Source organism: Conger conger, chromosome 15 (genome assembly GCF_963514075.1).
Source record: "Conger conger chromosome 15, fConCon1.1, whole genome shotgun sequence".
Classification (NCBI taxonomy): Eukaryota; Metazoa; Chordata; class Actinopteri; order Anguilliformes; family Congridae; genus Conger; species Conger conger.
Window position 1 is genome coordinate 1,735,156 of NC_083774.1, and position 26,115 is coordinate 1,761,270.

At 50.7% G+C, this 26,115-nt stretch overlaps 1 protein-coding gene across 1 annotated transcript in view; it reads left to right on the forward strand.

Annotated features, from left to right (window-relative positions):
* The window catches only part of zfhx3b (zinc finger homeobox 3b), a 176,850-nt gene extending 151,548 nt beyond the window's left edge, over positions 1-25,302 (forward strand). Inside the window, 5 exon segments of the mRNA XM_061222572.1 lie at positions 10,749-10,882; positions 11,346-11,546; positions 16,395-16,515; positions 16,853-22,384; positions 22,743-25,302. Of these exon segments, the coding sequence (XP_061078556.1) occupies positions 10,749-10,882; positions 11,346-11,546; positions 16,395-16,515; positions 16,853-22,384; positions 22,743-24,523 (7,769 nt within the window). The 3' untranslated portion in view covers positions 24,524-25,302.
* The last annotated feature ends 813 nt before the right edge of the window (positions 25,303-26,115 follow it).

Genomic DNA, 26,115 nt, shown 5'->3' on the forward strand with positions numbered 1-26,115 from the left:
TAAATGTATGGGGAGGGCTGGTATTGAAGTGGGGGGGGGGGGGGGGTGCGGGATGTATTTGGGGGGGGGGGGGTTGGGCTTCAGCAATTGAGGGTTATGAATAATTCCACTCATCCCAGCTCCACACTTTCAAATTACGAAACCTGGTGGGGGGGGGGGGGGGGGGATAAAATTACAGAGCAGGTCATCCGCATCCTGACACCAGCGCAGCACTGCGCCAAATTGGTCCCATATCTTTTATTCTGCTTCTTTATTTATTTGCTGGTATGAAAGATTGGCTGATTGCTGGTGAGCTTGGAGCTGCATCCTGTCTCAGCGTGGCAGGCCTGTGAACAACAGCACCCCCTGCATGTAGGGTGGAGCTGTAGCAGCGCTGTTCAGGCTCTGCCTCTCTCTCTCTCTCTCTCTCTCTGTCTCTCTCTCTCTGTCTCTCTTTCTCTGTCTCTCTCACTCTCTCTCTCTGTCTCTCTCCCTTTGTCTCTTTCTCTGTCTCTCTCTCTCTCCCTTTCTTTCTCTGTCTCTCACTCTCTCCTCTTTCCCTCTCTTTCCCTCTCTCTCCCTCTCTCTCCCTCCCTCCCTCCCTCCCTCTCTCTCTCTCCCTCTCTCTCTCCGTCTCTCTGTCTGTCTGTGGTTGAGGAGTTTAGTCCTGTCTGGTTGAGCTGCAGCTAACTCTGGGGGAGTCCCGCTCGTTGGCTCGTTCTGAAGCGGTCTGTTAGCAGCACACTGAAAGGGGAGAAAGCTACGGCATCCTGGTGTGTTCACCTGTGAAAAGTATTTCATTTGTAATTCATTTATTTCTCCGGTAATTGAATCTTTGAAATGTTGAAAGCTGCGGCTCTGGAAGCTTCTGAAAGTGCAGTGTTAACAGCGTCCGTCATCTTTAATCTCGCCGTCGTTTCACTTAGCATATTAATTGTTGTAATATGTCACCGTGTATTTAAAAAAAGCCCTCCTTCTCCCCGCGTCTCCCGTGCTGAATGTTGACACAGTAGGAAGCTGTCAGAGAGCCGCTTCAGTGTGCCCGCGCTGTCAGTTCAGTTGTCATGATACATTTTAAAAATAATTGTTTCTAATACAACAGCACGTTCTTTTTTTTTCTCTTAAACACGAGGAGCTGATATTTGTGGTAGATGAGCTCCAGATAATGAAAGCTTTGAAAGTAGCATATTGCATTAATGGAGAGTAGCAGGTAAATGTTTGCACATAGTGTATGCGATGTTCTGCAAGTCATTCACAATCAGCCCGTGTTTGTGTGACTTTGATTTCTGTCTAATGGGGCTCTCGCCCTCCGTGTGGCTTGCAGTTAAAGAAGGTCCGTCTGTCCAACTGTTTTAGTCTTGTTATGAGATTTCATCTTTTTTCCTCTCACATAGAAAATATTAGCTTGTTTTAAGTTAATTTCTTACCCCTTTGGCAAATCTTGAAATGAGTGAAACTATCATACTCTGCCTGATTGGCAATATCTACCGATTTTGCAAAAAAGTAATAGAAATAAGATAAGAAGATAGAAATAAGAAGTTTAAGTATAAGACTGAAATACTTGTAGAGGTAGACGTATTTCTTGGTTTTGGCCGTGTTAACGTGGCTTATGTTCCTGTGTGCCGTTTTGAAGATGAATAAACTCTCCACTAATTGATATCTCCTTTAATTTTCTTTATTTGAGATTTGTCTTTGTGCTGGCCGTGCCCCTAGGCCTACACAAACCGGTTCTCCTTTGCAGCAGAAAGGCTTTTTCATTTAATAAAAGCAGGGTTATACACCGAGGATACGGAGAAATGATGAGACCCAATATCAAGTCACTTTGGCGGAAGGCCTTTGCTTTAATTTTCTTTATTTGAAATTAATTGATGCAAAGTAATTACCTGAGAAATATGAGGTGGAGTGGAATATAACCCTGCATCGCTCTAGGCTCTGTCACAGGCTGCAGATTAAAGGAGACTGGGGAAGAGGGGGGGAAAAAGAGATAATATTCAGTTATTGTTAGCGTACGTATTAAAGGAGAGCGAGTTCCAGCACTGGGGAGTGAGAACTGCTCTTTCATATTAATAGTGAAATTGCTGAGGGACCGGGGATGAGCGGCACCTCTGTGATTTTGAGCGGAGGGAGAGAGGGAGAGAGGGAGAGAGGGAGAGAGGAGAGAGGAGAGAGGGAGAGAGGGAGAGAGGGAGAGAGGAGAGAGGGAGAGTGGCCTCGTTCAGAGGCGGGGGTGTTCTCAGACGGGGGTTTGGGGGTGTGAGGAGTCCGTCAGTCTGCGGGTGTGCAGGGTGAGGCAGGGAGAGGGGCTGTACATTCCTCTGAAGGACACTGGGCAGGGCGTCGCTGGACCCTGGCTCTGCTGGGTTAGTGGGGGTCTGACTGGGGCACTACTGGGTTGCTGGGGCTTTTTAGCTGGGGCACTGCTGGGTTAGTGGTTTGACTGGGGCACAGCTGGGTTAGTGGTTTGACTGGGGCACTGCTGGGTTAGTGGTTTGACTGGGGCACTGATGGGTTAGTGGTTTGACTGGGGCACTGCTGGGTTAGTGGTTTGACTGGGGCACTGATGGGTTAGTGGTTTGACTGGGGCACTGCTGGGTTAGTGGTTTGACTGGGGCACTGCTGGGTTAGTGCGGGTCTGACTGGGGCACTGCTGGGTTAGTGGTTTGACTGGGGCACTGCTGGGTTAGTGGTTTGACTGGGGCACTGCTGGGTTAGTGGTTTGACTGGGGCACTGCTGGGTTAGTGCGGGTCTGACTGGGGCACTGCTGGGTTAGTGGTTTGACTGGGGCACTGCTGGGTTAGTGGTTTGACTGGGGCACTGCTGGGTTAGTGGTTTGACTGGGGCACTGATGGGTTAGTGGTTTGACTGGGGCACTGCTGGGTTAGTGGTTTGACTGGGGCACTGATGGGTTAGTGGTTTGACTGGGGCACTGCTGGGTTAGTGGTTTGACTGGGGCACTGATGGGTTAGTGGTTTGACTGGGGCACTGCTGGGTTAGTGGTTTGACTGGGGCACTGATGGGTTAGTGGTTTGACTGGGGCTCTGTTGGGTTAGTGGGGGTTTGTCTGGGGCACTACTGAGTTAGTGGTTTGACTGGGGCACTGCTGGGCAGGGGGTGGTGTGGTCTGCCCAGGGCAGGGACAGGATGGGCAGGGGGTGGTGTGGTCTGCCCAGGGCAGGGACAGGATGGGCAGGGGGTGGTGTGGTCTGCCCAGGACAGGGACAGGATGGGCAGGGGGTGGTGTGGTCTGCCCAGGACAGGGACAGGATGGGCAGGGGGTGGTGTGGTCTGCCCAGGACAGGGACAGGATGGGCAGGGGGTGGTGTGGTCTGCCCAGGGCAGGGTGACGTCAGGGCTGCAGAGCAGGGGAACAGTGATGGCCGCTCTCTCCAGCCTGAGTGTGTGTGGATCACTGGGGATGAGAGGGGATGCAGCCTGAGTGTGTGTGGATCACTGGGGATGAGAGGGGATGCAGCCTGAGTGTGTGTGGATCACTGGGGATGAGAAGGGATGCAGCTTGCTCTCCTACCCAGGGACAGCCGCTCTGTTTTCACAAACGCCAGGGGAGTTAATTTATTCTTTGTCCTTTCTCTCCTCCCTAAAACCTCATTCCAGGCACCTGGCTAGCCGTCTACTGAGTCTTAAAATGGCTTCCCAAGGACACCGGTGTAATTGGCAGCTGGCAGCTGCGACTGCACGCCGTGAGGATCCTCTGTGTTAATGCAGACGGGCGTGCGTCAGTCAGTTAGTCCAGCTCACCCCCCCTCCGCGCTTCTGTCCGAGAACGCAACCTCCTTCGTCCTCCGGAGACGTGGTGGTTTGGCTGGAGGGTCTCCGGGCAGGCCGGGTTAGCTGAGGGAAGGTTCCAAAGTCCAGTTCACTTACGGGACTCCACAGCGCGGAAGCCCCTGGTTTACAGAAAGGGAACATGAATTCACCTGATTGGCTCTTAAGGCTTTTCCCTCTCCATTGTGTGCAGTTGGATTGACTCTGGGCTTGTCAGCACTGAGCTGCTGTCATTGTGTGCTTAAAGGTCAGGGGTCAGAGGTCAGGGTGACAGGTGCGGCTCTTAAACCCAGGTTATCCCCAGGGACCGAAATTCAAAGACAGTTGATTTTATTTTATATTTTTTTGTTGAAATTATGGACTCACTATTATTAGTGCACGATGTAAATGCTGGTCTTGTAAGCTGCGTTTCCTCCTGGAACAGAATCCTTAACGAGTGTTTCAGTGCAAGATTGGTTAAGGATTGACCTTTATTTGTGATTATTTATCAGAGAAAATACAGTGAACATTGTTACATATTAAAAAAACTAGAAGCACAACACTGCAGCAAAAAAAATAAATAAATAAACACTCAATTTTTGTCTTATATTTCAACTTTTATCTATTATGTTTTTGCTAAATAAGACAAAAATATTAGCAGAAAATGTGAAGCATGGAAGCATATAAGCTGTAAAATGGCTGATTAGTGTCTGTGCAGAATATTCACTTCTCTCTGAAGTGCAGTGTTTGGCGTGACATCTCCCAGCAGATCAGTAAGTGCCAACAGGGCTTCCACGTACTTCTTCAGTCAGAGTCATTGTGTTTGTTGTGCTTTTAAAATGACAAAATGTCCCTTTCGTCCTGAACACGCACGCACGCACGCACGCACGCACGCACACACACACACACACACACACACACACACACTCACACTCACTCACTCACTCACACACTCACTCACTCACACACTCACTCGCTCACTCACTCACGTATGCACACATACGCACGGACACACACACACACACGCACACACACACACACACACACTCACACACTCACTCACTCACTCACGTACGCACACATACGCACGGACACACACGCACACACGCACACACACTCACTCACTCACTCACTCACTCACTCACGTACGCACACACACACGCACGCACGCACGCACACGCGCGCGTCACCCCATTGGTCCACTGAGGGGGGAGGGCCGGCCCCCCGGTCACGCTTGCCGTTATTGGATCACACTGCGTAACGCCAGTTCATGTTACGCTCCCCGCCCGAGCGTGCTGCTGCCAGCTGCCTTGCCCCCTCTGTTTTCTATCAGTTTTGTTTTCGTTGCGGTGCGTTCCCGGGTTCTGTTGTGCGCTTGTCTTTTTTTTCCCCTCTAACAACACAAAACAGGATGTGGATCTGGGCTTTAGTCACAGGCTCTGGCAGGAGCGCGTTTCGGTCTGGTAATAAAAGGAGCGCGCACGTTTACGGGGTCTTAACGGGCCGTGACGGGGAGGGTAGAGCCCGTGGAAGGGGCATCCCCCGACAGCTGCGTATCGAGTTCCCCCTGCGCCGTCACACAGCCAGGTCACACAGCCAGGCTTGCTCCACCACACAGCCAGGCCTGCTCCACCACACAGCCAGCCTGCTCCACCACACAGCCAGCCTGCTCCACCACACAGCCAGGTCACACAGCCAGGCCTGCTCCACCACACAGCCAGGCCTGCTCCGCCACACAGCCAGGCCTCCACCACACAGCCAGCCCTGCTCCATCACACAGCCAGCCCTGCTCCGCCACACAGCCAGGCCTCCACCACACAGCCAGCCCTGCTCCATCACACAGCCAGGCCTCCACCACACAGCCAGGTCACACAGCCAGCCCTGCTCCACCACACAGCCAGGCCTCCGTCACACAGCCAGGCCTCCACCACACAGCCAGGCCTGCTCCACCACACAGCCAGGCCTCCACCACACAGCCAGGCCTCCACCACACAGCCAGGCCTCCACCACACAGCCAGGCCTCCACCACACAGCCAGCCCTGCTCCACCACCCAGCCAGGCCTGCTCCACCACACAGACAGGCCTCCACCACACAGCCAGCCCTGCTCCATCACACAGCCAGGCCTCCACCACACAGCCAGGCCTCCACCACACAGCCAGCCCTGCTCCACCACACAGCCAGGCCTCCACCACACAGCCCTGCTCCACCACACAGCCAGGCCTCCTCCACACAGCCAGGCCTCCACCACACAGCCCAGTCTCTTCAGGCCCTCTCAATAAGTAAACAAGCAGAATGAATATGGCTGGGACGGGCTGGCGCTCTAATTGCGGATCGATGGGAAAGCCGTTGGGTGGGGATTGATAAAAGGCGAAGGGGAAGTCCTGCGGTCGGGGAGTCTGGGCGAGGATCGGCCGCTGGCCTCTAATCGTTTTCCTTTCAAACTTGTTATCGTCTCGCCTCTGCCATTTCTCTCTTGGCTGCGTTTATTGTATGCTGTAATTATTTGCTCATTGGTCCTGGTTTAGTATTGGTTGTTTGGTTGTTTGGTTTTTGTTTGTCTTTAACGAGACCCGCTATAAAACTGTTAGTACTGAGGATGCCTTACTTTATTCTGATTGATTTTTTTTACTTTTTTTTTTTTTTTTGTTACCATTTTGGGACTCCAACAGCATGTGCTGCCCATTAAGCTCTATACCTATAGCAGCTTCCAGGCCAATTTTATGCCAGAACTCCTCTTACCATGCTGTCATAGATCTACATGCAGACGGCAGCTGCTTCTGCTGGCCCAAGACTTCTCCAGGCTTGTGTCTGTGTCTGACCCCGACTTACACACTCATGTGCATTGATGGGCCAAACAGTCTGTACTGTACAGGTGGCAAAGCAATGAAGGACACGCCAAAGTTTGAAGCACTGGTGAAAGGGATATCTAGAGTAGAGAAGCCAGGGGTGTGCAGTGATATCTAGAGTAGAGAAGGCAGGAGTGTGCAGTGATATCTAGAGTAGAGAAGGCAGGAGTGTGCAGTGATATCTAGAGTAGAGAAGGCAGGACTGTGCAGTGATATCTAGAGTAGAGAAGGCAGGACTGTGCAGTGATATCTAGAGTAGAGAAGGCAGGAGTGTGCAGTGATATCTAGAGTAGAGAAGGCAGGAGTGTGCAGTGATATCTAGAGTAGAGAAGGCAGGGGTGTGCAGTGATATCTAGAGTAGAGAAGAGAAGGCAGGAGTGTCCAGGGGGTGGGGAGGTAGCACCATGGAGGGAGAGGTTCATTTTCCCGAATGGGAGGATCTTTTGTTTAACATTTCCTTTGTTTATTGGTGGATGTGTTTAACGGGATTGGGTCTGACTGTACCTAATAAACCCTCTCTCTCTCTCTCTCTGTGATCCCGGCGTCTCTGGGAGATCCAGTGGGCAGCAGTAACGAAGCCAGGGCCCTGCTGTGTAATCAGTTCATCTGTCCCGGCCCTGATTGGAGCCGACATTTTAATGTCCGGAGCAGGGAGGATGGTCATCCCTGCTTAACCTGCCCCCACCCCCTGCCCCTGCTCCTTCAGAACTGTACAAATCAGGCCAAATTTAACTCTTTATGGCCTCGTTAAGGCCCAGCAGGGCACCTTCTTAAGTTCCACGTGAGGCTGTTTCTGCTGGGCGCTGGGAGGGAGGGCTGTGCTGGGCTCTCCGGGGCTGGCTCCGTTACGGCCGGGCTTAGCGGGGTATTTTTAGCCTCTCCGTCTGTGACCCCTGAGTCCATTCTGTTCTGCTCGCTCTCTCACTCTCTCACTCTATCGCTCTCTCGCTCCTCACTCTCTCACTCTCTCACTCTCACTCTCTCACTCTCTCACTCTCACTCTCTCACTCTCTCACTCCTCACTCTCTCGCTCTCTCACTCTCTCACTCTCTCACTCTCTCACTCTCGCTCTCTCGCTCTCTCACTCTCTCGCTCCTGTCTGGAGAGCCCGGGTCTGGAGTTTTGCTTGTAGGAGATGTGGGGGGTGGAGTCTTATGCAGGATGCATTAAAAGGATTAGCCGTACAAAATATTCTGCCAGCTGGGCACGTTTGAGACTGTGGTGACAGTCTGGGCACAAACAAAGGGAAATTCTGTCATAAGATAGCCGGCCACGTGCCAATTACCCTGTCCTTTACTTTCCTTTACACCGCGTTCAACATGGTGTGACGTTCCACAGTCTCTCCAATACATGGCCCTTGTTCTACCTGCTCGAATTCATCGCCCTTGTTCTACCTGCTCGAATTCATCGCCCTTGTTCTACCTGCTCGAATTCATCGCCCTTGTTCTACCTGCTCGAATTCATGGCCCTTGTTCTACCTGCTCGAATAGATCGCCCTTGTCTTACCTGCTTTGGTAAAGGTGAATGTTTATCATGTGGGCCTGATATCCACTTAGCGCAGTGGTCTCCTACCCTGGTTCTGGACTGCTGTCTGCTGGTTTTTGTTTTCACCTTATGAATCAGCACCCTGTTGAGACCCAGGTAACCAGGTAAGGTGAGTTAGTGGTGTAATCACCTGCTCTGATTGATTAGTTAAGCGCAGAGTACCAGTGAGAACCAGCACAAGGCTGGTGATCCACACTCCCTGGCCCACAGAGACCTGTTGGAGGACACTTAGCTGGTTAGAAAAACTCCAGTTAAGTGGAGAGTAGCGCTGGCTCTTAGCTGCTGTACAGGCACAAAGAGTGGGGCTTCACCTGAGGGGGGGGGGGGTCAGGCACCCTGCCCCCCCCCCCCCGGACTGGGAATGATGTTGGACTCCACAACTTTCAAGCTTTACCGGCCAAAAATCACCTTCCCCCTTTTTCTTAATCCTCCCAATCAACATCCAATCTTCTCCTGCTTCTCCCTTTCTGCTTTGGGGCATCTTTATCCAGTTCTATTTTTATTTGTTAATTTAAATTTTTTTTAAGAGTGACTGACAGCTGTGTCAGTGTTGGATAGCTAGGGGTATGCGGTTTGAAAATGTTCACAGTGAAATGTTTACATTTCTGTGTTACCCCATCATTAATTAATGTTACCTCCCAAATCACCGATCTCTTTAGTCCCTGGTGCCAGGTTTGGCTTGTGGAAGGACAAACTTAGTTGAGGTTGCTAGGATACCTTTTATTAAGTGTGGTAATCGTTTTAATGGCCCGTAGAAAGAGGGAAGTTAAAAATAGCCGCGGTTTGTGACTCTTGTGAGGAGTCTGTGGATGAAATGTGACGGTGCTCAGAACTGCATGAGAGGTGGGCTCTGAGTTTCCCTCAACACTTGTCCCTCCGTGTGAAAGCTCAACACCTACACTCATCACAAACCAGCTCACCTCTACACCTACACTCATCACAAACCAGCTCACCTCAACACCTACACCCATCACAAACCAGCTCATCTCAACACCTACACTGATCACAAACCAGCTCATCCCAACACCAACACTGATCACAAACCAGCTCATCTCAACACCAACACTGATCACAAACCAGCTCATCCCAACACCTACACTGATCACAAACCAGCTCCTCTCAACACCTACACTCATCACAAACCAGCTCATCCCAACACCTACACTGATCACAAACCAGCGCATCTCAACACCAACACTGATCACAAACCAGCTCATCCCAACACCTACACTGATCACAAACCAGCTCCTCTCAACACCTACACTGATCACAAACCAGCTCACCTCAACACCTACACTCATCACAAACCAGCTCATCCCAACACCTACACTGATCACAAACCAGCTCCTCTCAACACCTACACTGATCACAAACCAGCTCACCTCAACACCTACACTCATCACAAACCAGCTCACCTCAACACCTACACTCATCACAAACCAGCTCCTCTCAACACCTACACTCATCACAAACCAGCTCATCTCAACACCTACACTGATCACAAACAAGCGCATCTCAACACCTACACTGATCACAAACCAGCTCATCTCAACACCTACATCACAAACCAGCGCATCTCAACACCTACACTGATCACAAACCAGCTCATCTCAACACCTACACTGATCACAAACCAGCGCATCTCAACACCAACACTCATCACAAACCAGCGCATCTCAACACCTACACTGATCACAAACCAGCTCTTCTCAACACCTACATCACAAACCAGCGCGTCTCAACACCTACACTCATCACAAACCAGCGCATCTCAACACCAACACTGATCACAAACCAGCGCATCTCAACACCTACACTGATCACAAACCAGCTCATCTCAACACCTACATCACAAACCAGCGCATCTCAACACCTACACTCATCACAAACCAGCGCATCTCAACACCTACATCACAAATCTCTGGCCTCCAGCGTTCCACACTGGCGGGATTCTGTGGTGTTTTTTTGGGCTGTCAGTCAGGGTAAGAGAGTGTGTGCTTGTCGATGGCTCTGCTTCCTTTTGCCAATTCACGGGAATAAACAAACTTACAGCTTAATTTCTTATCAGAAAATAGCTGTTAAAGCCTTGAGACGTGTTTGAGAGTGGAGTAACTGGCAGAACAGAAGCGCGTCAGACGCACTGATGTGGGTCTGTGTGCTTAAATGTCTGAGGTGTTGTTTCAGAAGTCTCGGCTTCCTCCTTAGCCGTGTGAACCTCTAGGTAACCCGAGTGTTTCTTCAAACGCAGTCTTTCAGGTGACTGAAACCCAAAGTGTCTGAAGGTAGGTAACTGATGTTTTGATTGGCCGTCTCTCACGCCGTGTGATATCCTCATGATCAGACGCCTGGGCGGACGGCGAGTCAGAACAGCTCAGGTGGCTCTCTCTCCGTTTTCGGAGCGGGGGGAAGGAGAACGTGGTAGGGGGTACAGGAAGGGTCGGCTGATCAAGCCATGGTGATCTCCTGTCAAATGTGATCCAATCCCGTTTAAAAAAAAAAAAACGCTTTTATGAAGCCCTCACACACAAGTGCGTTATTGATTGGCTTCCTGCGTGCCCTAGCTGGAAGCCGGGGCCTGTTTTGATGAGTCTGGTTCTCTGGTTCTCTGCAGGAGCTTCCAGCCAGGTGGACAGGGAACGCACCGATTCCCCACTCCCCTCCAAACGCCCTTCCTCAAGGTCTGGGGTGACGGAGAGCCCCCTTTCCTCAAAGCGTCCCCGGACGGCTGACAAGAGCGCCAGTGAACAGGTGAGACGGCGCCCTCACCATCTCTGTCCTTGAGAATAATTTAGACGCATTTTTCCAGTCTGATAATGTAAGCCAGCTTTTATTTATGTCACTCAAATTGCGATGCAGTCTTGATGAAGCTAGTCAAACTAATCGAAGCTATCCCCACCCATACCTGTCACAGGGGAAGACCATTCCTCTGGAGCATTTCAAAGCGTTTTTGACTTCTGGGGAACAGTCCATTTGCATTATGTGTCACTTCCTGATGATTATTTTTCAGCACTTTTCGCTGTAGCTGTGTTCAGTCATTGTGCAAACGCTGGAGGATCAGCAGCGTGTCTGACAGATGTGCAGGTTTAGCAGTGTGTGCCAGGCAGGCTCTGTTCAGCGGGCAGGCCTCAGTGGAGGCTCCAGGTGAGAGATCGCTCCTCTTACCCCACTAACCTGCCCCACCCTGGGGCTTTCCCTCCTGCTGCCCCGCCAGCTGTTCCAGTGCCCCTACTGCAAGTACAGCAACGCGGACGTGAACCGGCTCAGGATGCACGTGATGACTCAGCACTCTGTGCAGCCCATGTTCCGCTGCCCCCTGTGCCAGGACATGCTCAACAACAAGGTGCACCTGCAGTTCCACCTCACACACCTGCACAGCGTCGCCCCCGACTGCGTGGACAAGCTTATCTCCTCGGTGAGTGTGTGTGTGTGTCTGTGTGTGTGTCTGTGTGTGTGTGTCTCTGTGTCTGTGTCTGTGTCTGTGTGTGTCTGTGTCTGTGTGTGTCTGTGTGTGTGTGTGTGTGTGTGTCTCTCTGTGTGTCTGCGTGTGTGTCTGTGTGTCTGTGTGTCTGTCTGTGTGTGTGTGTGTCTGTGTCTGTCTCTGTGCCTGTGTGTGTCTGTGTCTCATCACTTCCTGGAGTCCTTTATTTACTTTCCTCTCTGTGTGTCCATTCAGTTATCTGCCCTCTTGAATATATTTGCCCTTTCTGCCTGCTTATTGAAGGGGGTGTAATGCTGCAGAACCCATCTCCTGCTCACATGAGGATCACAGTGACATTTTCAGTGTATGTCCCTCACCCCCCTGTGCCACACGGCTGTTTCGGTCGGTTATTCCTCACATTGGGGTTCTGAGTGAAGGCTGCAGTGCTGTCTCGGCGTGAGAGAACAGCCCACGCCGCTGGCTCTTTGTCAGGTCTCCGTCAAGCGTCCGCTCCGGGGTAAATTCAGCCTTTTAATCGCCCCCCTTTTTTTACACCTTTACAAATGAGTGTTCCTTGATGAGTTATGTTTCTGTGGGGAGGTCTGAACAGGCGAAATGCAAAGCGTGCCACTTGTATCGCTTTTCCTGATGACAGTGCTTTTGGGCCTTGGTGTGTTCAGCTGTAGTCTGTGACTGGTTCAGTCTTTGTGGAGTTCAGCTGTAGTCTGTGACTAGTTCAGTCTTTGTGGAGTTCAGCTGTAGTCTGTGACTGGTTCAGTCTTTGTGGAGTTCAGCTGTCGTCTGACTGGTTCAGTCTTTGTGGAGTTCAGCTGTAGTCTGACTGGTTCAGTCTTTGTGGAGTTCAGCTGTAGTTTTTGACTGGTTCAGTCTTTGTGGAGTTCAGCTGTAGTCTGTGACTAGTTCAGTCTTTGTGGAGTTCAGCTGTAGTCTGACTGGTTCAGTCTTTGTGGAGTTCAGCTGTAGTCTGACTGGTTCAGTCTTTGTGGAGTTCAGCTGTAGTCTGACTGGTTCAGTCTTTGTGGAGTTCAGCTGTAGTCTGACTGGTTCAGTCTTTGTGGAGTGAGTTCACTGCTCCCTGTTGCTGATTCTGCCTTCCTCGCTCTGCCCAAACAGAGTGTCTCCTGTCCCACCCCCTCTAAACGGTGACATTTGAGACAGCGTTGCAGCTTGATTAAAAGCGTAGGAAATTCTTTATTTGTGTAACAGCCCTGAGTGCTCTGTTGACTCCCTGTAAGTCAGATCTGATGAGGTTGGATTCTGATGTTTTTGCAATATTATTCCCTGGCCTCATTCTAACCGGCTTGGCTCTCAGGATTTTTTTTAAATGTTTCTTTTCTTTTTTTTTTCCTTTTCTTAACAAGGTTTCGTCTATAATGCTGTTCGACTGGGAGAGACGGGGCTCCTTGCAAAAATATTCCTTTGTTTGAAGAAGGGCTTTTTTTTTTTTTTTTCCCAGTCCTTTCTCCTCTTCTCGTTTGAAGACACTTGCATTATTTCCGCAGTCTCCATCCACCTCACTGCTACTCAAAACAAAGGCTTTCATTATTAATATATTCAAGTAATTGTGACACAGATGAATTGAAATTAAATGAATAAATTTTTATCTCTAATGAAAGGCAAGCTCGGGCCATGAAAATATTATCGTTCTCTATTTTTCCTTATCTGACTTGAATACCTCAAGCTGCGCGTGAGTAATGATTGCAACAATTTGACCGCGAGCCTCTGGAAAGTGTGCCTATTTACATATACACGTGTTGTGTTTTCCATATTCTTCATCCCGCCCGCAGTGCTTCAGGAACTCCTTTCAGGCTGTGTGCGTTTGATAGTGCGCAGTGCGGGGCTGTCATCACTGGATCTCCAGTGTATTTTACGCAGTGGAACACGGCTCTGGGGCTGTGAGATGTGCTATATAAGGGCCAGGGAAGTATTAAGAGTTTTTTTTTTTTTTTTACAGAAGGTAAACAGAATGGGTTCACGGGTGTATTTTTGTTGGGGCCATTCCTGAAACTCTTTCGTATTCCACTGTAACTCTTACATCAGCCTCTTTATTATATTCTCCGCTCCGTCCACTTATTGTATACTGCGCTCTTCCTCCCCGGCTTGCCACCTCTGGAGAATAATATTTTTTAAACTTCATAAAATAAATATGTTTTGTTTGCCGTTTTGCAAACACTGTGCATTTTTGAGGTGGAAAGCGCGATACAGCAGCACTTTTTGCCCGGTAACTAAACCGAGGCGTTCTTTGGCTTAATCGCTCATCGCAATTGTCTTAGCGCCGTGACAAGCTTCCAGGCGTCTCTCAACCCCAGCCACAAAGCAAATGGCGCACGCATTAGTATAGGTGGCAATATCTCTTCTTTATAGAGATAATAACACACGGGGCTTTTCCAAAAGGCAAGAGAGAGTAGCAGCACTAATGTAATGTGCATTAAAACCTGCACCTTTTTTTCCCCTTTTTTTTTTTATAACAAGTGGAAATAAATTGAAATGTACTCTATCCTTTCACATGCCACTAGTACAGCAGCCTAATGAATTCTGAAATAGGTGACTTTTATTTCTTGCCGACTATGCATAAAGATGCTCTTTCTCTCTCTCTTTCTCTCTCTCTCTCCCTCCCTCTCTCGTTCACTCCTCCTTCCCCTCCCTCTCTCCCCCTTCCTCTCTGTGCCCCTCATCTTTTTCCTCTGCGTTTCTCCTGCTGCTCTCTCACTCCGTCTCATTTTCTGTCTGTCTGAGATAGGGGTAATGAAAATAATTGTGCTTCATTAATTCCAAGTCTAGCTAGATGATAGCCATTTTGAACTATGTTTGCCAATTAGGTGGTCTAAATTAAAAGTGACCTTGGGGTACTCTTGGTGCTTGCCTCTCGCTGCCTAATGAAGCAGTTGTCTAGGAATCGTCCACTTTGTAATGTAAATCACCAGCGTTTTTGTTTTTGTCACTCTCCACGCTGCTTGCATTAATTTACCACTTTTAGTTTGGAGGAGATTGAAAACAGGGGGATAGGGACTGTATGAAAAGCCTTTCCTATATTTTTTCTGATTAGACTAATGGCGTTGCGATGGAGTAAAGGGCTTTTCCTGTTCTGTTTAACCCCCCCAACCCTGCAGCGTGTTCGCAGGAGGTGGGCTGTTCCTGCATGGATGTGCGGGCAGCGCAGACGCACGTCTGTGTGCTGGGCTTGGTCTGGTGACGGGTCCGTTCTGTCGGTTAATTAGCCGGTCTCAGGGATACTGGGAGTTTGACGAGGGAGGACTGCTCATTTTTAAGCCTCAGACACACAGTCACAAAGTCAGAATTGGCAGCCTTGGTGCAAGACACACCGTACATGCATTCAGCGTGATTCTTTCCTCCACACAATCGCTAAAATATACTGCATCGTTTAGATCCAGCACTAAAATGGACATGACACCATGGGACTGTTGACAACCCAAGAAATTATTGTGGAGAATGTGGTCAATTTTCTATCTTGGATTGTGGGTTTTTATTTTTATTTTTTTTAGCAAGTAATTTCATTTTGACAAACTGGGGGATAGTGGTTATTCTTTTTACGGTGAAGTGTGTACACACACACCTGTACAGGAGCAGGGTGAGGTCAGACCCAGCTGTGGAAGGCATTCCATTGTTTCATTTCATTAGAAAGTGTTTTGTGTTGGGTACAGAAGGGGCGGGTCTGAATGACCTTTCTCTCCCCGAGCAGGAGAGATGGAGTCTGAGAGGGGGAATATCAGGGGCAGGGAGGGAGGGAGGGAGAGAGGGAACGGGGCTCCAGGAATTGAAATGCAGAGTGTGGCGCGAGTGTGATTGTTCTGTTTGGGGAGTTAATTGAAGGAAGAAGAAGCTGGCAGTGTCTCATCTCCTGGCCTCGTCCAATCTCCAGGGCTGATTACTGTTAAATAGGAGGCCACTAATGAGCACTTTTGATGAATTGTCGTCTTTTTAGGGGGAAAGACCGGGAGGGGGGTGGGGGGGGGGGAGGAGAGGTGGGGGAGGGGGCCAGCCAAGATGGAGGGGAGTGGGGGAGTGATGGGGGGGGGGGGTTGTCATTCACACATGATTGACTTCAACCTTTTGCGTGTGCACAAAACATGTCTATGCTTCTACACTTTCTAATCAATATTCATTGCTCTTTGAACCCCTTCATTAAAAAAAAAAAAAAAAGGAAAAATTAAACTAATGCATCGATGCGAAATGTGCATTCCTCCCTGCTTCTCCCTCCGTTTGCGGGTGTTTTGAGTGCCTTTTGAATATTTCTCTCTTCAGATTTAAGTATAATTTCTCAAATTTTATCTCTCGTATGTACAAACATGCTGCGCATTTCGCACTGTTTCCTAGGCGACCCTTTTGTCATCTGTCCCTTCTGCGGATTGGCGGGGTTAAATTACCCAGCATTCCTGCACTTTATGATAGTGTAGCTCTACACTGCTCCCCTCCGTCAGAACAGGATGCACTTTTTATGAGGAAGATTTAATTAGGCACCCTAATAAGCTTTTCAGCTGGCCAAGCTAGGCCTTTCAGCCCATCTCACTAATTGGCTGCAGCAAGAACTTTCAAGGCACATGACAAAATACCGCCAATGATCAAAGTGCAATTTCAGAGGATGGTAAATATCAAAACTGTGATTATTTTCAGAGCATACAGGAGGTGTGTGTCTGCATCTCTTAACCTGGAGCACAATCGTTTGTCGGGTAGCCCAATTTCACTGCAAAGCAACGCAAGGGTCTTTTTTGACATTGAATCCACCCGTGTGTTTTCAAGGGAAGGTATCGCTTTTTAAAGTTTGTCCTTGTAACACCGTCTCCCCCATGCTTGGCTCTCCAGGTGACGCCCTCGGACGTTCTGCCGGCGAGCATGTTCGTACCTGTTCCAGGCTCGGAGAAGGACGGGCAGAATCTGCAGACGATGACCAACTCCAGCTCTGACGAAACAAAGAAACAGACAGGTTAGCATTGCCGCTTCATCAACGTTCCTGTCTGGAGACATTCTAGCAAATCGACCAATCATGTGCAATGAGAGAAAGAGACAACGGGTTTGTCCTTTTGGAGCAGTACATGGATTTTGATAAAGCATTAGGGGTTTGACTTAAAGGAATATCATGAATGTTATGCCTGAATTTATGTTAATAATAGTTTTGCTATTGACTTTGGGGAAATATAAAATAATAGACAAACTGTGACTGAAAATAAGATGCCGTATGTTGATTTCTGTTCAACAAGAGTCTGCCATTGTGGGAGACACTTTCATCACTTTATTTGAAATTTTTTTCTTCTCCTTGACAGAAACCTCAGAGGCAGACTCTGAGAAGGGGGCTCCGCCTCCCCCAGAGGTCACAGAAGCCCGCAGGTCGCCCCTGGAAGACCAGCAGCCGACGAAGGACGATTCCACCGGCTTCCTGTGCTGGAAGAAAGGCTGCAACCAGGTCTTCAAGTCCTCCAACGCCCTCCAGATGCACTTCAACGAGGTGCACAACAAGAGGCCGCAGCTCCCCGTCTCGGACCGGCACGTCTACAAGTACCGCTGCAACCAGTGCAGCCTGGCCTTCAAGACGGTGGAGAAGCTGCAGCTGCACTCGCAGTACCACGTGATCCGCGCGGCCACCATGTGCTGCCTCTGCCAGCGCAGCTTCCGCACCCTGCAGGCCCTGAAGAAGCACCTGGAGACCAGCCACCTGGAGCTGAGCGAGGCCGACATCCAGCAGCTCTACGGCGGCCTGCTGATGAACGGCGACCTCATGGTCATGGGCGACCCGACGCTGGGCGAGGACCACGTGGCCCTGGGCGAAGACGATAAGGACGGGGAGGAGAGCGACGCCGAAGAGAAGCAGAGCCCGACCGGGAGCGACTCGGGCTCGGTCCAAGAGGACTCCGGATCGGAACCGAAGCGCGCCCTGCCGTTCAGAAAAGGCCCCAATTTCACCATGGAGAAGTTTCTGGACCCGTCCCGTCCGTTTAAATGTACAGTCTGTAAAGAGTCCTTCACGCAGAAGAATATCCTTCTGGTCCACTATAACTCTGTCTCGCACTTGCACAAGGTCAAGCGGGCTCTGCAGGAGTCCTCCACCGGTCAGCCTGAGTCCACGAGCAGTCCAGACAACAAGCCGTTCAAGTGTAGCACTTGCAATGTGGCGTACAGCCAGAGCTCCACACTGGAGATTCACATGCGCTCGGTCCTCCATCAGACCAAAGCACGCGCGGCCAAGCTCGAAGCAGCAGGTGGCAGCAGTAGCTCCATCTCGGCCGCGGGCGGAAACGGAGGCGGTGCGTCAGTAAGCACTTCTGCTCCCAGCCCCAGCCCCAGCCCGGCCACTAACTCAACGACCGCCACAAGCAACAGCAGCTCTTCCTCCGGGGTTCAGACCGTGTCCAGCCTTCTGGGCGGCGGGCACATGAACCAGTCCCACAGCATCGAAAGCTTGGGAAACTCTTCGGCGTCGTGTCACCCTCCTCCATCAGAAAACCACGAGTCGAAGAAGAAGAAATTTGCGGACATGCTGTCGTCAAGGGGACAGCAGCAGCAGCAGCAGCAGCAGCAGTTGCAGCAACAGCAGCAGCAGCAGCTGGCTCAGGCCCAGGCCCAGGCCCAGGCTCAGCTCCAGCAAGAGCTGCAGCAGCAGGCCGCGCTCCTCCAGTCGCAGCTTTTCAACCCGGCGCTTCTTCAGCACTTCCCCATGACGACCGACGCTCTCCTGCCGCTCCAGCAGCAGCAGCTCCTCTTCCCGTTCTACATACCCGGGGCGGAGTTCCAGCTGAACCCCGAGATCAACCTCGGCAGTCTGGCCGGCGCCACCACCTCCTCCCTGTTGGACGACCTGAAGAACTCGGCCCAGCAGAGCTGCTTGCAGCAGCAGCTGATGCACCACCACCTGCAGCAGCAGCACCAGCAGCAGCAGCAGCAGGCTCACTCTCAGGCCCAGGGGCAGATGGCTCTGCTCCAGCAGAGCGCGTCTCTTCTTCAGCATCAGTCGGAAAAGAAGCCCAAGCCTGCGTCTCAGAGCGAGAAAGACCGAGACGGGCAGAGGGATAAAGAAGCGAATGAGAAATCGGAAGAACACGTCTCCAAAGATCCCTCGGATAATATGAAATCTAAAGACAAGAAGGATCAACAGCCAGCTGCAGTGGGAGGAAACCATGAACCCGGCTTTCCTCCGCCTAGAATTGCCTCGGACGCTCGTGGAAATGCAACAAAGGCCCTCTTGGAGAACTTTGGGTTTGAATTAGTGATTCAGTACAATGAAAACAAGCAGAAAGTGCAGAAGAAAATGTCAGGGATCGGACCAGCAGGGTCAGGCGGGCAGGGTGGAATCAGCAGAGTGGTGGATCCCGTTGAGGGACTTGAAAAGCTGGAGTGTGAGGCCTGTGGCAAGCTATTTTCGAACATACTGATTCTCAAGAGTCACCAAGAGCATATCCACCAGGCCTTCTTCCCCTTCCGTTCCCTGGAGAGGTTTGCTAAGGAGTACAGGGAGCAGTACGACAAGCTGTATCCTCTAAGACCCCAGACACCTGAAACTGCTCCTCCTCCACCCCCGCCACCCCCACCCCCTCCTCCACCCACCCCAGCACCTCAGCGAGCTCCGACACCAAATATTCCCGTCTCCGCACCGTCCCTCACGCCCCCGGCTGCTCCCACTCCTCAGCCTGCCGTGCCCATGACTCAGATTCCCATGCCCATGGACCTGCCTCTCTTTTCGCCGCTGATGATGCAGCCTATGTCCCTCCAGTCTCTGCCCTCTCAGATGCCTTCACAGCTGTCCACTGTGGAGTCCGGCCTGGCCGCCGATCTGGCCCACCTCTACCAGCATCAGCTCACCCCGGCGATGCTGCAGCAGCAGCAGCAAAACAAGAGGCCGCGGACGCGCATCACCGACGACCAGCTGAGGGTCCTGCGGCAGTACTTTGACATCAACAACTCCCCGAACGAAGAGCAGATCAAAGAGATGGCGGACAAGTCGGGCCTGCCGCAGAAAGTTATTAAGCACTGGTTCCGCAACACCCTTTTCAAAGAGCGCCAGCGCAATAAAGATTCACCATACAACTTCAACAACCCACCTATCACCACTCTGGAAGACACCAAAGTAGATTCTAAGCCACCATCCCCTGAGCCCCAAAGACAAGAGTGCTACGGGAGCAAGAGATCCTCAAGGACAAGGTTCACTGACTACCAGCTTAGGGTCCTTCAAGATTTCTTTGATGCTAATGCCTACCCTAAAGATGATGAGTTTGAGCAGCTCTCCAACCTGCTGAGCCTGCCCACTCGAGTCATTGTGGTATGGTTCCAAAACGCCCGTCAGAAAGCACGCAAGAATTATGAGAACCAGGGTGACGGAAGCAAAGACGGTGAGAGGCGAGAGCTGTCCAATGACCGCTACATCCGTACAACGAACCTGAACTACCAGTGCAAGAAGTGCAGCCTGGTCTTTCAGCGCATTTTTGACCTCATTAAACACCAAAAGAAGCTGTGTTACAAAGATGAAGACGAGGAAGGGCAATATGACAGTCAAAATGAAGACTCTATGGATTATTCCCATGAATATTATTCCCTGTCAGGGTCATCCTGTCACACACCTATGCCCTCCTCCTCTAGCCTTTGCCCTCTCCCCCCATCCAACTCAGTTTTCTCTCACATGTCATCCTCCGACAAGGAGGAGGCCTCACCTGCGAACGCTTCAAACCCTTTTGACGATAAGCCGAAACACTTGACTGAAACATCCTCTGAGTCCCGGGATAATCTCGTGTCTGTCAAGCAGGAGAGCCCACAGCAGCCGCCGACTGAAACACAGAGGGAGCAGAAGCCTCCACGGGAGGAGAAGGCGCAGGTAGCTCCAAAGACCACAAAGCTCTCCTCTCCCTCCCCCTCCCTGCAGCAGCAGTGTGGTCCCTCTGTGTCCCAGGCCAGTCCAGCTCCTTCCCAGAGCTCCCATATGTCACTCAACCCACTCCTGACATCTGCCTCGCAGCAGCAGCAGCAGCAGCAGCAACAGCAGCAGCTTGCCCAGCAGATGATCCCTTACCAGTGTGACCAGTGCAAGCTTGGCTTTCCCTCATTCGAGCACTGGCAGGAGCACCAGCAGCTTCACTTCCTCACGGTGCAGAACCAGTTCATTCACCCCCAGTTCCTCGACCGTCCCATGGACATGCCCTTCATGTTGTTTGATCCCGGCAACCCCCTGCTGGCCAGTCAGCTCATGTCGGGAGGTATGCCGCAAATGCCCAGCAGCTCTGCGACTTCTCCCTCGACGCCTACGTCCACGATGAACTCCCTGAAGAGGAAGCTGGAGGAGAAAGCCGGCACCAGTCCCGGGGAGAACGACAGCACCAACAGCGGGGAGGAGCCCCAGCGGGACAAGCGGCTCAGGACAACCATCACGCCCGAGCAGCTGGAGGTCCTGTACCAGAAATACCTCCTCGACTCCAACCCCACCCGCAAGATGCTCGACCACATCGCCCACGAGGTGGGCCTGAAGAAGAGGGTGGTGCAGGTGTGGTTTCAGAACACCAGGGCCCGGGAGAGGAAAGGACAGTTCCGAGCCGTGGGACCTGCTCAAGCGCACCGGCGGTGCCCGTTCTGCCGAGCCCTCTTCAAGGCCAAGACGGCCCTCGAGGCTCACATTCGCTCACGGCACTGGCACGAAGCTAAGCGCGCTGGCTACAATCTGTCCAACATCCTTCCCGATCAGGAGGGCTTGCTGAAGATGGACCCTCTGGATATATCCGGCTATTCTCACCTCGCCCCGTCTAACAGCGGTGGACACTGTTCTTCTCTGTCTCCGCTGGGCAAGAGCATGGATCTGTCTCCCAGGGGTTTGTTGAGCCCAACATCCATCAAGGTTGAAGGGATGGAGGACTTTGAAAGCCCAACTATGTCCTCGGTCAATCTGAGCTTTGACCCGAGCAAACTGGACAACGATGACTGCTCCTCTGTGAACACGGCCATCACTGATACCACCACTGGTGATGAGGCCAACGCTGACAATGACAGCGTGGATGCAAAGCACAGTCTCAACAGTGGTGATTTTCTCTCCAAGTCTGGGGTGACGGCCTCCTCTGTGGAGAATGATGACCAGATGTCATCAGGGCTGGTGAGCCCCGCAACGAGTTATTATGCCAAGGACTTTGAAAATGAAGCCATCGTGGACTACAGCGAGACCTCAAGTCTGGCTGATCCTTGTTCACCGAGCCCAGGAGCTTCTGGGAGCAGGAGCACGGATGCCGGCGACCGCCCCGGCCAAAAACGCTTCCGCACCCAGATGACCAATCTACAGCTGAAAGTCCTCAAGTCCTGTTTCAACGACTACCGCACTCCCACCATGCTAGAATGCGAGGTGCTCGGCAACGACATTGGACTTCCGAAGAGAGTTGTCCAGGTGTGGTTCCAGAATGCCCGTGCCAAGGAGAAGAAAGCCAAGCTGAGCATGGCGAAGCACTTCGGCATCAACCAGACATCCTACGAGGGACCCAGAACGGAGTGCACTTTGTGTGGCATCAAGTACAGCGCCCGACACTCGGTGCGAGACCACATCTTCTCCCTGCAGCATATCGCCAAGGTGAAGGACACCATTGGGAGCCAACTGGACAAGGAGAAAGAGTACTTCGACCCAGCCACAGTGAGGCAGCTAATGGCTCAGCAGGAAATGGATCGAATTAAGAAGGCCAACGAGGTCCTCGGAATGGGACCGCAGCAACAGGGGATGTTTGACAGCCCCGCCCTGCAGGCCCTCTCGTCAGCCTACCCCACTCTGCAGGGGATTTCCCCGGTCCTCCTGCCAGGGGTCGGCAATCCCTCGTTACCGGGGTTCTCCTCATCAAACACAGGTACGTCATCACCGGTGTCACAAATACACAGCTGGTCATGAGAGTTACAGGAATCCCACAGTTTTTCTTATGTTTTTATCTTCCTTTTATCTTACTGCAGTATACCCTTGATATAAATTCATAAAATACGGGAATTTACATGCTTGTATTTTAAGGAGTGTTAGAGTATGTTTTTCTATCATTGCACTTAGATTTCATGAGTTCTTATCTCATTGCAAATAATAATAACACATTTACAATAAAGAAATGCTTGTCCCAGAAAACCTGAAAAAGGCACGAATGCTTAAACAAAATCCCTTCTGTTTAATAGGTATTGTCAGTATCAGCAATTTACACGCACCCTTCTCTTGTCTTCTAGCTTTAACACCTCCAAAACCTCCAAACCTCCTGAACATGCCTGGTGCCAGTGTACCATCACCTAGTCTCCCCACATCTGGATTACCAAACAAGCCCCCCTCCTCTTCCTCCTTAGCCTCTTCAAGCCCAGCCCAGGCTAGCACCTCCACCACCCACTCTACCCCCACCACCACCTCCACCTCCACCTCCACGGCCACGCAGCAAGGCCCACGGCCTGACCCCCCCAAAGAGCGTGATGCCGAGAGGTCCAGGGAAAAGGACAAGCCCAAGGAGAAGGCCGAGAAGCCGCCCACACCGTCCTCAACAGGCGGCACCCCAGCTCCCTCCACCTCCGCCACCAGCGCTAAGAAAGAGAAGCCCGAGACTGCTGTTCCCGCCACCTCCATGCCGACACCCGGGATGGAGTATGTTGTGGATCCAGCTCAGCTCCAGGCCCTGCAGGCTGCCCTGGCGTCTGACCCCACAGCTCTGCTGACCAGTCAGTTCCTGCCCTACTTCATGCCTGGCTTTTCACCATACTACGCTCCCCAGATCCCCGGGGCCCTCCAGGGCGGCTACCTGCAGCCCATGTACGGCATGGAGAGCCTGTTCCCGTACAACCCGTCTCTGTCGCAGGCCCTGATGGGGCTGTCCCCAGGGTCCCTGCTCCAGCACTACCAGCAATATCAGCAGAGCCTGCAGGAGGCGCTCCAGCAGCAGCAGCGACAGCTCCAGCAGCAGCAGAAACAGCAACAGCAGCAGCAGCTCCAGCAACTCCAGCAACCCAAAGTGAGCCAAACGCCCGTTCCCCCCCAGACCCCGGGAACCCCCGACCACAAAGAATCTGCCAAAGACCCAGCACAAGCTGAAGAGCAGAAAGGCACTCCCTCCTGCGAGACCTCTTCCTCCTCCTCTTCCTCCTCCCACAAGAACCTATCCTCCGAGCGGCACGAGACGGACGGCAAAGGCACGGACGGCCCTCTCGACCAGTACATCGTTCCCAAGGTGCAGTACCGGCTGGCCTGCCGCAAGTGTCAAGCCGTCTTTGTAAACGAAGAGTCGGCCATCAGCCACCTGAAATCGATCTGCTTTTTTGGTCAGTCTGTGGCGAACCTGCAAGAGATGTTGCTTCGGGTCCCCAGCAGCGGGAGCAGCGGGGAGGGCAGTCTGTACGACTGCCTGGCCTGCAACGCTACGCTGGACGGGGACAAAGCGCTCAGTCAACACCTGGAGTCGGCCTTGCACAAACACAGAACAATCAAGCGATCAGCCAGAAATGCCAAAGAGCACGCTTCTAGTTTATTACCTCACTCTTCAGCCCGCTTCCCCGATCCTAACACCGCATCTACCTCGCAGTCTGCCTCCCACAATAACAACAGCCCCCCTCCTCCGCCCGTGACCCCCACCACCATGCCGTCCTCCACCGTCTCTTCATCCTCGTGCTCCTCTTCCTCCATGGCCACCTCCCCGCACACCACAGCTGCCGGAAAACCCTGGCCCCAGGCCCCCTTCTCCAGAGCTTCGGCTGGGAAGCCCAACGCCACCTCTCCTTCGACTTCTCCTTTTTTCCCTCCGGTGTCCTCACCTTCAACGGTTACCTCAAGTTCATTGAGCACCTCAGGGGTTCAGACCTCGATACCAACAGACGTCTTTACCGATGAGTCTGACTCTGACAGCAGTCAGAGGTCGCCGGGCCAACGGAGTCGCCTGGCTGAGGAGCCACAGCAGCCCAGCTGTCTGAAAGACAGTAGTAGTTGTAGTAGTAATCTCGCTAGTGTAGGAACGGACTCCATCCGATTGTAAAAGAGCTTTCAATGATGGACAATATTTAAAAAATACAAAAGACAAAAAAAAAAAAAAAAAAAACGTGAGAAAACCAACTCAAAAAAAAAAAAAAAAGCAGCGATGTTAAAAATGTTTAAAATATTACAAACCAATTTCCGAAGAAAAGATGTGTAAAGACTAACTGCAATTCCAAAGCTTGTAACCAAAAATTTAATGTTAGTGGATTGTTTTCCCATATCAACATGCTGGTTTTCGTTTATAACTCAATTATACAGTATATTGAAACAATGATGACTGCAGTGAAGCTTTGGATACGGATAGAGGAAAGCTGTATAGCAATGGACTGCCTCAAATGTTGCTCAAAATGGCCCCTGAATCCCCTCCTCCGGAAGATGAATTAACAACTTGTCCCTCATTTGTATAATTATTCCCAGTGAATAGCACAGTAACAAGAAGCCAGTATGCACTGTATGGGAGAATAGTCTTACATTTACAGTTGTCTTGCTATCGAAGCATTCAGATACCAATGGCTTGCTAAAATGAAAAAAAATAATGTAATGTCTATTTTATTCTCAGGTCAACAGCTCACAACCTTTTTTCTGTCACAGAAATTCATTGTTTTATACTTTTTGTTCCGAACAATAGAAAAAAAAACTGATTTTTTAACTTAATTTTACAGGCAGAAAGTATTAAAAAGAGTAAATATTATAAAGGCATAGCTTTCTTGGGATTCAAAAAGGGTAGCTGATCTGCTGATTTTAAACATTTTAAATCGTTTTTATGGGGGGAAGTAGCACTCATGGAGAGCGTTGTTGTTGATGGGGCAGGGCAGTGGGGGGAGGGGGAGGGGGGGAGATTCTTTTAAGAAAAAACTTTCTGTATTTATGATAGATATGAACATTTTTGGTGTTAAGTAGATTGTTGCATTGGAAATGAATTTAAACAGTATGGTAGATTGAAAAAAATCTTTGTGTACATTGAGCTTTTGTATCGTCCAACTTAAAGGCGCTTCATTTGATGTTGTCTTGGTCATTCCGATAGACTAGATTAAGGAGCAGTAACTGACCTATTTTTTATTTCATTTTTATCCTAAATTTCTTGGCTTCCATTCACCCAACTGCCGCTGAGCGATGTGGCGGAGATTTTATTTATTTTATTATTATTATTATTTTATTTTGTTTGTTTAATATTTCCTTTTGGTCGATGCTATCCTGAGAAAACAGAAACATTCTGGGGTGAAATGTTCAAGATGTTTGATTATATTTGCTAACTTTGTGCACTTAACACTGTCTGATTCTTTCTCTGTTTCTCTCACTCTTTCTTTGTTTTCCTTTCTCCTGCGTTTGGTAGATTTGGTTACTCCTCCTCTTGCACTACAGAGCAGATCTGGGTTCTTCGTGTAGTGTGGCTGCAGTCTTTCTGCTTCATTTTCAGTTGAACTCTTCATCGTCGTTGTCATAGATGAAAATGAAATAATAATAATGATTCTCACGCTTTAAAAACAAAAAGAAAATCCAAAGACAAAACACTTTCACCATTGGTGCATAAGGATGAGAAAAGAGGTTTCTTTATACTTGAGAATTTGTTGCTGTTTGTTAAAGGAAAGAAAG